The sequence below is a fragment of the Mobula birostris genome, chromosome 17 (assembly GCF_030028105.1).
Source record: "Mobula birostris isolate sMobBir1 chromosome 17, sMobBir1.hap1, whole genome shotgun sequence".
Lineage (NCBI taxonomy): Eukaryota > Metazoa > Chordata > Chondrichthyes > Myliobatiformes > Myliobatidae > Mobula > Mobula birostris.
The window spans coordinates 53,119,457-53,134,262 of NC_092386.1; the positions used below are offsets into that span (position 1 = coordinate 53,119,457).

The following is a 14,806-nucleotide window of genomic DNA, read 5'->3' on the forward strand; positions in this document are numbered from 1 at the left end:
AATTTGATAACCTTGTGATTTCTTGATCAACACAAAGAAATATTGCTTAGTTTTTAGTCAATGTAAGAAATAATCCCTTTCCCTAATATTTCCTTGTAGTTCACTTTCAATGTAATCCATGTCCCTGTGCTAATGCTGAGGTTTCCAGATGGAACCATCAGTATTTAGCCATATAAGCAGCTGCAACTCCACAACTTCAGTGCATGGGTTGATTTGAAAGGCCAAATCCATGTTTGCTGTGTTGTGGACCTAATGTGGATCCTTGCATTCACCAGATCAAACCTGTCATAGGATCTCAGACTAATTTCAGAAGGTATTAGGAGGTAAAGGCAAGTTACTTTTCAATTGCAGTGGATTCTGATTAATTGGGACATATTGGGACCAGGATATTTTGACCCAATTAAGTGGCAGCCCCAATTAGCTGATGCTTCATGGAAATAGTTTAAAGGCTATAAAAAATTTCCATTTAACTGAGTAACAACTTATATATTTAAATGAAATACAAAACAAATTAGAACTCTACCAATACTAGTACGGTACTAGAAAACTCTGTGTTGGTTCTTAATATTTATTATTGAAGAAATTCATCCAATGTATGTTGCTATTCACTTTTGATTGACTGTAAATGAATAAAATCAGCACTGACACCTAGTACAGATAATGGTGTGCCTTCATACAATGCTTTTGACGATTGTATCTTCCAAATCTTTATTTTCATTGTAACATTCAAGATGATTGTTGATTCCTTCAAATTCTTCATAGTTCCTAACTTATTGAAGTCGTGAAATTGTTTCATTTTCACTCACGGCTGTTTCTGGAATATCAGAGCCCAAATGCTTGACACTGCAGTGAATTGTCTTACTGCTTATTTTTCACCAACTATAAAGTGACAAAAATCACTGCTTTTCAAACACAAACACACAAAGCTAAAACTATTTAAAAATGGTTCACTTTAAGCACGATGTGATGTCTAACGGCCATGCAAGTACATATATTGGACGCTAGTTAGAAAGTCTTCGGCAGCAGTCTCCATCCCATTTAAATGGCATAGTGTCCCAAATAAATTAAGGGAATCCTGGCTATTTTCTTGATTAGTTTTTGTTCTTTAAGTGTTATCCCAAATAAGCAGCTGCCCCGAATAATCGATAGCCTAATTAACCAGAATCCATTGTATTTCACTGGTTTAGAATTTATAAGCAATTTTATTAGTTAACATTTTTTAAATAGCTTCAATTACAGTTGTTTTGAATTATCACAGGAATATAACTATTAAAATCAGGTTTTGCAGTTAGAGATGTGAGGGGATAAGGTGAGAGAGGCCTTTGTCATCTGTCAACTTTTGGGAGCAATGTCTGTTTACTGCATCACCATATATCCTGTTCAATCATACTTTGTGCAGATGCATTCTTTTACAAAGAGGCTTATGGTGTGTTTAACCTTACTGCAGTTAAGAGAGACTAATAATATTTCCTGTCATAGGTTTGTAAATCTTAACAATTCCATGTTATTACCATGCTTCCCAGTAATTTGATCCTCACAGATGCTGGATATACAAACATGTGGTCTGGTACTAACATCCAGACTCGAGACTCTATCTTCAGGTTGTGCAGAGTTAGCTAATTTAAACTCAAACCAAATGCAGGTGCAGTAATTAAATTCAGTGGCTGTAGGCAGTGTGGAAATTCTGTTTCTCTTTACTACTTCCAACCTTGTGGCTCTTGTGATGGCCAACAATTTGTTCAGCTTACCCTTTCAGCATTGTGCTTATACAGTAACATGCTGAGCTACTGGGCCACACTGAGTGAAAATATTGATGCAGAAGTTTTGAGATAATTGTGTTGCATACTGACAGCTTCAAAGCAGCCGCATTTGGAATATAATTTAAATTCATACAATATGCTTACCAATGTGAAAGGTTATGAAAGTTTTGGTTCCTAAAATATTTATCAACTACTTACCTTTTCTTTTTAAGAGCTTTAATGGATTCAAAGCTAACTTTAGAACTGAGTTTTAGAAAGTTTTTTTTTGCAGTAATTCAGTGGGAACTCAGTGGCACTGGTTGTCAAATGCCACGAGTACATTAAGGCCAAATTATAAGCATTAAGGGAACGTGCAGCACGGCCAGTGCAACTACTTCAACCTGCCATTCATATTCATTCTCCCATCAAAAGCATAGCTTGCTGCCAAGACACAGATATCAAACGAGCTAATTTGAATAGGTTGTGCTTGCTCTAAGTATTTCCATGAAGTTTTCCTACTGTCAGCATCTCTGCTTTATTTAATATGACAGCAAGCACTTTGGACATAAAACAATCCTTTTTCTATTCCTACAATTTTCTGGACCTGACAACTGCCTCCTATATATCATTGGCCCCCTCTCCAGTCCATTCACATCTTTACATAAAATCGTAAAGAATTGATTGGTCAATAAGACCACTGGTTAATTGAACTGATAGGTGAAGTTGAATATTTCATGTTTACCTGCATTGCATGTTACCTGCCTTAGACATTAAAAGACCAAAAATGCTGGAAGCACTCAACAGGTCAGGGGTTTTGAGCTGATATATTGACTCTTTTTCTCCTTCCACAGATGTCTGAACTGTGGAACGTTTCTAGTGTCTTTTATTTTAATTTCAGATTTACAGCAGCTGCAGATTGTTGTTTTTACTTTCAGAGTGGTACAGTTATTGTTGTAGACATTTCCATGTGGAACAATTTATATGATTATTAATGGATAATTAATGAACAAAAAATTAAAGTTCTTGGACCTTTGATTCTCAAAATGCATAGCTTACTAGAGCTTTTAAACTATCTCCGTGGTTCGTGTTTACCAATATGTTATTTGGGTTGTTATTCCACACCCATCTGAGAAAATACAGAAAAATTACCATTCACTAAACACAATTCATAAAAAAAAACTGTGATCTCAGTAACGAGTATTTATTTGTGTGTTATTTTTTAATGGACAGACATTAATGAATGTGCTCTGGATCCTGATATCTGCCCCAATGGAATATGTGAAAATCTTCGAGCTAGCTATCGTTGTATATGTAACATTGGATATGAATCGGACTTAAGTGGAAAGAATTGTGTGGGTAAGTATGATAGTAGATGCTTGTAATCAAAGGTTTATTTTTTCCTTATTCTTTCTGCTTCTCTTAACACTAGCCAGTCAAAGGAATATTTGAGAACCAAATCTAGTAAACGACATTTACAGAAAATCTTTCATCAGATGTTCTTTCCTTCGCCCTGTTAATATTTTTTAAACAAGTGGAGGTGAAAGTGAACCAGAACTAAGCCTGCAACCATACAGTAAATTTGACCAGGCAACTATATTTTGAAGTTAAAAACACCGCATATCTGTGACTGCACTTCAGTCTTTATTCTGAGCTTGTTTCCCCACTACACTCTCAATAACCACGTTGTCCCTGAATGCCGGCCGCCTGCAATGCCTAGAGTTGAAATAGTGTGAAAAAGTTGAAATCCTTTTAGTGTGTACTAGAAATTTGAAAACACACTGAAAAAAATTTATCCTAGCCCTAAAATGAATCGACTACCTGAGCAGGTCATAGATTGATACATGGTCTTAAGCTAAGTTACCAGCAAGCTGTTGTACCATGGTTGAATGCTGGCAGTCCATCATTTGTAGTCCCAGAGGTGCCTGTGAGCTGCTGCCTCAGAACACGCCAGGATCTGGTGACAACAAATTCAAAAGATAAAAGGAAGTAAAATGTTACGAAATGTTCTATATGGATTTAATTTCAGAAAACTCTAGATTTTGTTTTTCAGAAGAAAGATCATTTTGATTAATATAATTGGAGTTATTTTTGATAGCACATTTCTGAGCAATGAGGTAAGAGAAGCATTACTGAAAGTCTTTTCTTCTCCTATACATGTTCAACTCAAAGGAATTCTACATCTGTTTACCATGGACTATAGGGAGCCAAAGATCATTTGTGCTTTTGGCAAAAAATATCATTTCCACTCACATTTGTCAGAAATATTGTTTTTTTTTAAATGTTTCTCAAACTTTGCCTTTCTTTATGTATTTGTTTAAAGCTTTGCACAGAGAGGTAACTGCCATTGTGAAAGTAGCCAGCATGCAGTAATGTCTACTACATGATTACAAGTGTGTAGGGTATTTTGTTAACTTTTTAATCAGATCCTTGCAAGTTTCCTGTGTGCTTAACCCTTTCACAGGCATATCCATGACTCGGTTACTGGTTATAACTAGTGACTACGCTTTACTTTAAGAAACTCCAATCGATTTACTGGCTTTTGTGGGATATATTCTATATTCTGGTATCCTTTCAGCAAAAATACATAGCCTTTGTCTATGAATGATAAAGAGCTACAATTTTATGTTGACAGGGATATAGTTAAAAAAAAGATAGAAGCTCCATTCTTCATTAAATGGCAATGTATGGTATTTACTTTTGAAAATCACGGACAATTTTATCATTCTTTAACTTAACATGCTTATTCTCTGGTGTTCATTCTACTTTAATTATTTTCCTGCCCGTTCTGTTTTCTTGAAGCTCATGCTACAAATTATTGAACTGCTCAATCACAGTTCCATTTTCACAAAGTTATTGATTGCAATCCTGTAGGAAAAGCTTGGAGCATTTTGCTTTCTAAAGATGCCATATCTATGGAAGCTGCCGTTCTCCTTTCTGATTATTCAATTAAGAAGTCACTTGAATATTCCAATGAAGTAGAATAATCCATTTCAGTGGCTGTTGAGACTGACAACGGGCTCACACTCGCTAAAATGGATGTCCAGGGATTTATGGTTCATTAACAAGGCCCTTTTGGAAATTTAACAACAAGCCTTTGTTGACTTTTGTTGACTCTGTTAACATTGTGAGCAATTTTGGGTTCTTTATCTAAGGAAAGAGGTGTTGGTTCTGGAGAGTATGCAGAGGAAGCTCACAAAAATGATCCTAGGAATGAAAGGCTTAACAAATGTTTGAAGGCTGTACTCAGTGGAGTTCAGAAGGATGGGTGGAGGGGATTCTCATTGAAATCTACCAGAAGTGAAAAGGATGTTTCCATTGGTAGGAAAGTCTAGGATCCAAGGAACAGCTTCAGAATAAAGGGATGTCTCTTTAAAACTGAGATGAGGAGAAATTTCTTCAGCCAGAGGGTGAACAATCTGTGGAATTTATTGCCAGAGAGGGAACTAGAGGCCAATTCACTGGGTGTGTTGAAGGCAGAAATCTAAAGTTTCTCGATTGGTAACGAGTTTAAGGCTTATCAGGCGAAGGTGGGAAAATGAGGTTAAAAAAATCGGCCATGATTGAATAGCAGAGCAGACTAAATTGGCCAAATAGCCTAATTCTGTTCCTATATCTATTAGTCTTACTATTTTTATTTCCAGATTGAAGATTATCCCAGCTATGTAAAAGAATATGTACACATATTCTCTTTCTCTCTCTCCTTTTTCTCCATCTCTCCCTCTCACTATACCCCTTGCCCATCCTCTGGGCTTCCCCCCCTCCCTTTTCTTTCTCCCTAGGCCTCCTGTCCCATGATCCTCTCATCCCTTTTGCCAATAAACTGTCCAGCTCTTGGCTCCATCCCTCCCCTTCCTGTCTTCTCCTATCATTTTGGATCTCCCTCTCCCCCTCCCACTTTCAAATCTCTTGCTGGCTCTTCTTTCAGTTAGTTCTGACGAAGGGTCTCGGCCCGAAATGTTGATTGTACCTCTTCCTAGAGATGCTGCCTGGCCTACTGCGTTCACCAGCAACTTTTATGTGTATTAGTAGTGTTATTTTTGCATCCATTATAAAATTAATTCTATATGTTCTGAAACTGCCAGAATTTTGTTGAACCTCTGATAAAGGTAATGGTCTGTGAGTCATTTTATATCATATATGAATGCCTTTATAAGACTGGATTTCATAAACTAATTATCTGTTTTATTTTGTAAATTTAACATGGCAGCCATGACAGTACAAAGCTCAGTAGAATTAGTGTAACAATTGGCTTTAGTATCTGAGTTTTTATTGTGAAAAGGACTAAGCCTTCTATTGACTTTCTTTTGTTTACAGTTCATAATGAGCAACAAGCAATTTTATGTTTCTGAATGTAATCCCATTTGGAAATAATACGTAAACTACTAATCTACTGATTATATAAATTTGGGTCAGAAATTATGTCACCAGTGATAATTATTTACCAAGCTGAAAGGAGAGGAAATGACCATTTTTTAGCTGTGATTGATAATTTTCATATAAGATACTTTGATTATATGAGTACTTTCTTCTGTCTGTGATTTTTACTGCTCTTACCTTCTAGACATTGATGAGTGTGCTGATAACAGGCTCCTGTGTGATAATGGTCTTTGCCGGAACACACCTGGCAGCTACACCTGCAGTTGTCCAAAAGGTTACCTCTTCAAACCAGATTCTGAAACATGCGAAGGTGAGAATATTAGTGAATGCACTCCATCCCATTTGTCATCATTTAGCTTTACAAAATATCAGGCATCTGTTTTACATGAAATGTCTGCACAAATCACATCCTGAAAGATGTTTTTGTAATGAAGCAAAATGCATGTATTTCATAATGCCAAATGGAATATTGAAAACAAAGTTAATATATTTAGCTTCATTTTTTTCTAAGCAAGCTTGTTCTACGCCAGCGGGTCCCAACTTTTTTTATGCCATGGACCCCCACCTTTAACCCAGGGGGTCACCCCTGTTCTAGGCAGCAATTGATGTTACTTCAAACATTAAAGCAGAAAGAAAAAAGCCATACTTTCTTTTCTTTCTCACCCAGTTTCTTCCTAATGTATGTTCACTTTCCTATGCCAGTCTCTTGTGGATTGTGTCTGCTTCACTGGTTAAACAAATCACAAAAGAGAACATTGGGGAGGAGAGCCATTATTCATTAATGCTCTTAATTATAACTAGTCAGCAGTGAAGAGTATCAGACAGGATTAATATTTTCATTGGGATCATAATCAGCATTGCATTAGTTCTTCGACAATTGTCTGATGTATTTTATCAGTTTGTTTTCAAGTACAGTACTTGAGGTGACATATTATTTTTCCTATTGTCATTGTTAAATTGTTGGTTATTCATTGTCTGACATTCTCAAAGAGAAGCCAATAATTAAGCGTTACATTGTCTGCCTTAAACTATTAACTGCAGTAAAACAGTTCTGTGAGGACCCACTCATCAGCTGCTCAATGTCCAACTGTAACACCTGGTTTTGAGTTATTTCCTTACAAAGCATGATGGTTTCATACCCTCTCACTGGTATTTCATGAATTAACAACTTTTAGCCAGTCTAACTTCCTCAGATTCACTAGATGGACGTGTGTTTAGTCAGTATATTGCTTTCTGATTTCCATTGAATGTTTTTCCCCCCAAGAAATTGCTCTTGGTATTCTGTAAAAGATAAATTTAAAAAAGAAAACTGAAACCCTCACAGTCTCCCATTTTAATAAATTACCTGCCAGGACTCTGAGCTAATCTAAACTACACCAATTAGAGTGATGAGAAGTGAAAGGCTGTAGACAAAAGGACCTAATCAGGAGACAACCTTGTTTAACACCATCGTCCATCACATACACCAGCAAATATTTTCTTTCTTGCTCTATGCAAGATGGATCCTAGTATCCAGCTGGTTTTTCTCACTTCTGCTGCTTGTACCCACGGGGTCAGCATGAGATGCATGGCAAAGTTTTGGAAACTAGTGGTCATATTAACTCAAATGTGAGTCAAATTCTAGAGAAGAGGAAGGAACAGAGTAGACGTAGTCAAAATACTGAATAGAATACCCATTATATTTGACAGATGCTGTTTGTTTTCTTAAAAATTTTCTCAAACTCCTCAAAACCTTGTTTCCCATGTGATTGGCTCACTGTAGCTGAATCAGGATACTGTGGTTTGCAACATTTTAGTCTGGACAGTAAAAATTCTCCCAAATGGCAAAACAGAACTGATGTAAAACAGGTTTCTTTTAATGTCTTGTTTCCAGGTTATCGAACATTTTGTAAGTGGTAAACCAAAAGGTACTTTCCTTTTCTTCTCTAATATAAACCACACTCCTAACGAGAACCCTTAGACAAACACTAAAGCCATGAAGTTAGTTCCTGATTTGAAACAGATATCGTATATGGTCATAAGATGATGACTGCCTGAGAAAGCTTACAAATCTAAGCCTTGCTGTGGTTCTGAGATTCAGTAAACTTAAATGGGAAACTATGTTTATGTTTATTTTGGGGTATTCCAACAGGAGCTAAAGCCCATTTACTGTTTGCATAGCTCTGTTGGCCTTTGATAAATGTTCCAGAACATGCTGAAACAGCAGTTTCAGTAACTAAATGGAAAAACACTCTTGGGCTATGCTTTTTAGTTCAATTGCCTTTGATCCACTTGATCTCAAAACTACGAGACAGTCTTGAGTTTTCTGTTCTTTTTCAAGGTAAAAATTTTCTTCATTATGCGCTATCATTTCACCCTTTCTCCAGCCGCCGCTTCTGTCAGAACTGATGGCATGCTCAAAGCTATATGTGGTGAACATGAGAAGCTCAACATTCAGACTCATTTACTTGTGCTGAGGTTGAAGCATTCACTTCTCCTCTTGGCCTTGTATCCCCAATGTATGGATGGTTAAGGGCAAATAGACAAAGTCCTTATAGATAGCCTTGTTGCAGTGGTTTACTATATTACTAAAAAGAAACATTAGCTGCTAACTATAAATTATCACAGAAGAATGTAAATATATATTTAAACATTGTTAAAAATATCCATTCCCTTCTGAAATTAAAGAGATGAAGTTAAGCTTGAGATTGGACTCGTCGTTTTACAAAGATAGGTAACTTCTTTGAACAGATGACAAACATTATGAATTAATTTTATTTTAATCTAAGACACAAAATGCAAAGAAGATTCCTAAGACAGCACAGTGATTTAAGAATTCACATCTTATTCCAAAGACAAAGGAGAGAAGCTTCTGCTGGTTAAAAGTATTGACTGTTTATTTTCACTTAAAGGATAGTGCCAGTTGAATAGTAACAGTTAAGATAGAGTTGTGCCTTACTTAACAATAAATTTCCCTTGAGTATTTTTAAATGTAATTTTGAATTGCTGTTTTTAAAGAGCACTGTTATGATTTTTGTTGTGTGCTGACTGCTTGAAGCTGTCGATCGATAACCGTTTTTAAGAATGGCTATTCTGTTTCTCCAGATGTGAATGAATGTGAGAACAGTCCTTGTGTTAATGGAGAATGTAGGAATACAGCAGGATCATTCTCCTGTGAATGCTCCACTGGTAGCAAACTGGATTCAAGCAGAACTGTTTGCATTGGTAAGTCAGACAATTTCACTTTTTGTTTAAAAAAGCAAAATACATAATTCCAGGCCTGATAAAATATATTACATTGAAGTCTTTTTTTATAACATCTCAATTTACTTTTCCTCACAAATGAATTAATTGGAATGCCTCATGATGGAGGTAATTATACTTGTCTGGCACCAACACATTTAGATATTACACCATCTTCAGACTAGTATTTTTTTTACGGCTACTAGTGACAAATTTAAATCCTTAATAAATTGTAATTATTAACTTAATTTTAATAACCTATTTTGAAAAAAAATGTTTGTTCCCTTATTTTAAGATGTCAACTTTAATTTAAACCATTAATTTTGCAATGCAGTAGTTAATGTAATTGAAGTTGAAGTATCAAATTCAAGTTTAACTGTCATTCAACCATACACATGAATACAGCCAAATGAAACAGCGTTCCTCAGGGCCCAAGTCGCAAAACACAGTACCAACAGCACACAGCGTATACCAGATATAGTCACATTATCAGGAAAGCATACAGTCACACAAAAAAAATACAGCCCGAGTTCCTGAGTGTTATGGCCTGTAGGTTGATGGTGCATGGGATGTAGCCCTGCTCCAGCTAGTCTCTGGAACACTGGAGGCCATGCCCCAGACCAGTACAGATTCGAGAGCGCCCACAAAGGCCTCTGCTCTCTCCCACACCGCCTCTGGTGTCTCCCCTCCTGAGTGGCTACAACATGGCACGAAGGCCTGGTCTGTGCAACAATCAAGGCAACGCAGCTCCTCTGCTGTTGGTCGCGACGGTGAACTGGACTCGTGCTACTCTACATTACCAGTGTTCAGCAAAAATATCTGAAACGGTTTGTTGGACTGCACACCACTTCTGCACAATAACAGTGTGCAACAAATCCAGGTGACAATGCAGCAAGTCCAGCTGCCTCGCTATTGAGCAACTCGCTGATGGGGATATACAGCCATCTTTGTAACACCTTACATATTCTTATTTTCTGTAAAATGTTCTCAGCTGTGCACATCGGAATACCGTTTGGAATAATTGATGCAATATAGATGAGGGCTCAAACTTGACTTATGTTTAACCCTGAAACTCATTAAAGGGGCTGGCTATCGTATTTTTTTTTACTTCCGAGCTGAAAGTTACAGTGAAGTATCATTTTGTTTAATGTCTGGACTGTACTGGAAGTTGACTGAAATTGTACTGCCAGATCACAATGGATCTTTGAGAAGTGGCATGTAATGTTGTAATTATAGTATAGAAATTCTCAGCACACTGATGCAGTGTACCAAATCCACTAAAATTAAATTATAAAAATTTCCAGTGCTATTTCCTGAGACAGAAACACCATAGATTGGAAATAGGGTAATCTAAATTAATAAAAGCAGATAAAGCAAGCGACAAGGCTTGTAGAAATCTGATGAAGAGTCATTGAACTGAAACACGAGCTCTGTTTCTCTCCCCATGGAATGCTGCCTAACCTGCTGAGTATTTCCATCAGATTCTATTTTTATTGCATAGGCATCTAGACTTCTTTGTCTTTCTCAGTAGAAAAAAATGTAGTTTTTGGACTGAACTTGGACTTTGTATAAAATCAATGTACTATCAAAGGACGTTATTCATTCTATTGAGTACATGCCAATTCTTTATTAAAGCAATCTAGTCAAGCCTACTCTCCTACACGTTCTCCGCGACCTACCATATTACTTCCTTTCAAGCTATCCAATTCCTTTTTGAAAGCCTGATTGGATTTTCTGCTACTACTCTTAGAAGCAAAGTTTCAGACCATATTTCTGAGTAAAAAAATAATTACCTCCCCAAACTGGGTTGGGTCCATTATTAAGAAAGAAGCAGAGAGCTATCAAGTCATCCGGATTGGGGCCGGGGGGTGGGGGGGTGGGTGCGGGGGAGTTTAGAAGTGTATAGGGACTGAATATCCACAGTGAAGATAAAGCAGTCTTGGCTAGGGAACTGAAAATTATTGAAGCATGTGAAGTATCAGGGGCGCAGGGAGGAGGTGACTGAACCAAGGGAGCCAAGGTATGTGGACATGAGTTCAGTGGGGATGGAGCAGGCGGACACATTAGGCCTACCAGGACATCTAGGTTTATGAATCTTAGGTAGGTGGTAGAACTTTCCAGTGCAAGATACAGGAGTCTTTCAGGGTCGTCAATTATTTCTGGTGCTCCCAGTAAGGCTCCCTGTAAATCGGTGAGACCAATGCAGTTTGGGGGCCACCTTTGCTCTGTCTGCCGCAAAAGGCAGGATTTTGCACTGGCTGACCATTTCAATTCGACTTCCCATTCCCATTCCGAATGGCCATCCATGGTCTCCTCTACTACCATGATGGGATCAAAATCAGGTTGGAGGAGCAGCACTTTATATTCCTCTGTTTCAGTAGCCTCCAACCTTATGACATGACATCTATTTCACAAACTTCTGGTAATTTCTTCCCCTCCCTCCCCTTCCCTTTTCACATTCCTCACTCTGGTTGTCCTATCAACCCGTCTTTTCTCCTCACCTGCACATCATCTCCCTCTGGTTCCCCATCTTCTATGGTCCATTTTCCTTTCCTATTATATTCCTTCTTCCTCAGCCCTTTATCTCTTCCACCTATTCCCTTCCAGATTCTTCCTTCATTTCCTCTTCCTACACCCAGCCACCTTACCTCTCATCTATCACCTGCCAGCTTGTTCTCCTTTCCCTACCCCACCTTTTTATTCTGACTTCTGCCTCCTTCCTTTTTATTCCTGATGAAGAGTCTCAGCCTGAAACATTGACTGATTATTCCCCTCCATAGATGCTGCCTGATTCGCTGCGTTCCTCCAAAATATTGTATTTGTTACTCAAGATTTCCAGCATCTGCAGAATTTCTTGCGTTCATTAGATCTCATTGTTTCTTGGTCCACAAATCATCTGCAAGTGCAATTTCTCGCTGTCCCCTAATTCCTTCTGCACAGTCTTATCATCTCTTATGACTTTGGTTTCTCCAATATAACCCTGCAGCTGAACTTTTCCTCCAGGTCTTCTACATGCTTCCTAATGCTGGTGATCACAACTGGGCATGATACTGCAGTTGTAGTCACTAAGGCAAGGGAGAGAATAGGAAACCATTGAATATTTCTTTCAAGTAAGAAGAGAAAGTAAAACATTCATGGAATAATTAGAGTCAAAATAGGAAATTGTGAACTGAATTTATGGCACTGCTGAGCTGATTGCTAGCCTTGCTGTTGAGGATTGGTGATAACTAGAACTTCATTTCACCCAAAAAGTATTTTTGAATGTCTTGTGCAGTTCTTTCTGGTTACTTCAAGACTGTAATGATAAACAGCTGGGAAAGCTTTGTGATTCTAATACAAACATCAGTCTTTATTAAGAAAAATATTCTTCCAGATTAAGATTAGGCCAGCCCAGAAACATTGTAAACAAATTATGTTGTCAGAAGATCAACAAATACCTTTCCCAGCGTTTAATATGAGGATATGTTAAGGACCCACTCATACGTAGGTCAAGTGCGGGATATTCTGAGATATTTGTAACTAGAAAGGACTTATGATTTTGTGTAATTCTTTAAATTCTCTCACGATTTACAACAGACAGTGTGAAAGGAACATGTTGGTTGAACATTCAAAACAGTCGCTGTGAAGTAAACATAAATGGAGCCACACTGAAGTCAGAATGTTGTGCAACTTTGGGAGCTGCGTGGGGCAGTCCTTGTGAGCGCTGTGAACAAGGTACAGAAAACAGTGGATCAGGCCAACAACATTGACTGTATTGAAAATGTGGTACTTGGACTGCTCAAGACTTTTTAATGAAGAATAACAACTTGAAACAAAGCTTTTTTTTTGCTACTACACTAGGTACTTAGACTTAAGTTTACAATGATGTAAACTTACTTATGACAGAACATGAACAGCTAAATTGACCTGTGTAGTTCCTTTTTTTAAGAAAACTTTAGATTTTGTTTCCCAGTTGTTTGAGTGCTTTGAGAAAAATAACTGAACTGATATGTTCTAATATACTGATCTATTAGTGATAAATACCTTAACCATTCCTCTACTAACCACTAATGAATTTTACTTATTGATATTGTACAGGATATTAATAAGGCTGAATTGGTTCTTGAGTGTTCTTTCTTACTTTCTATAGAGATACAGCACAGTACAGGCCCTTCTGACCCAAGGAGCCTGTACCACCCAAGTACATCCTTCTGGTCAGTTAACGTATTAATCTGTACATCTGTAGAAAATGGGAGGAAACCAAAGCACCTGGAAGCAACTCTAGCAGTCACAAGGGAGAACATGCAAACTGCTTAGAGACAGCAGCAGAAATGAACCTGGGTTGCTGGCACTGTAATAATATTATGCTAACCACAATGCTACCACGTTGCTCTTTCTTCTGTTCCTTTTTTGATCCAAGAACTATTAGAACACAGAAGGGAGTAACTTACTCTTGGCCATATTTGCCTCCATATCCTCACCAGTGGTTGAGTACAGAGATTTCTTCTGAATCTTCTTGCTAGGTGTTTTAATTACTATACTGTATTAAAGATGGATTGTTTTAGATTCCATTTGAATATAAACTCCTTTTTATCCCAATTAATGTCCCTTAATAACTTTAATGTCTTCATAATAACTGCTGTGATCCCTCTTACCTCCCAAGAAAGTCCCAAGCCAATCAAATTTTCAAAAGCTTTCAAATGCAATGCCTTTGAGTTGTGGTATCACTCTTTTGCACTTTTCCCAATCTGTTTATAATCATTTTGTGAAATAAAATCAGAACTCTACAAAGTACTTTAAGGTGTGACTAATCAAAGTGCAGTGTAAATTTAGTAACATAGACTTACTAATTTGCTTTAACATAGAAAGAGGGAATTTCATTTCAAGTCCATGCAGGCTCCTTGTGGGATCACCTACATATTAGCAGTCCCTTATTCTTACCACATAGACATGTAATTTGTTTTCTCTTGTGCCATAGCTTCCTTTTTCATTATGGTGATGCCAAACTGCATGCACCTTAACACAGTTGGGCTCTTTATTTTCAAGACACAAAAGACTTCCTGAATCCTGTCAAGAATCTCACTGTTACCATTTATAGATCAGAGTAGGAATTTGTTTAGCAGGGATTATACTACTCTTTCTGGCCCCATTGGAAGTATGAAAAAGAAGTGCTTGTTTCGGCTTTTCCTACAATAACTTGAGGGTGTTACTGTAATTATCCCTTTCTTCCCACCAGTTACCATTGATCAGATCAGAACTTACATTTGCAAAGGAATGTTCCAAATTAGGCTGGGATCCTTAAAGCAACACACACAAAATGCTGAAGGAACTCAGCAGGCTAAGGAAAAGAGTACAGTCGACATTTCAGGCTAAGACCCTTCTTTGGGATCTCATTTCCATAGATGCTGCCTGACCTGCTGAGTTCCTCCAGCTTTTTGTGTGCGTTGCTCTGGATTTTCAGTGTTTGCAGATTTTCTTTTGCTTGGGAT

General features: G+C 37.5%; 1 protein-coding gene across 1 annotated transcript in view; it reads left to right on the forward strand.

Annotated features, from left to right (window-relative positions):
• fbn2a (fibrillin 2a) overlaps positions 1-14,806 on the forward strand; it is a 338,906-nt gene that overhangs the window by 208,981 nt on the left and 115,119 nt on the right. Inside the window, exons 18-21 of the mRNA XM_072281722.1 lie at positions 2,970-3,095; positions 6,301-6,426; positions 9,201-9,320; positions 12,915-13,052. Coding sequence (XP_072137823.1) covers positions 2,970-3,095; positions 6,301-6,426; positions 9,201-9,320; positions 12,915-13,052 — 510 coding nt within the window. The remainder of the gene's footprint in view (positions 1-2,969; positions 3,096-6,300; positions 6,427-9,200; positions 9,321-12,914; positions 13,053-14,806) is intronic.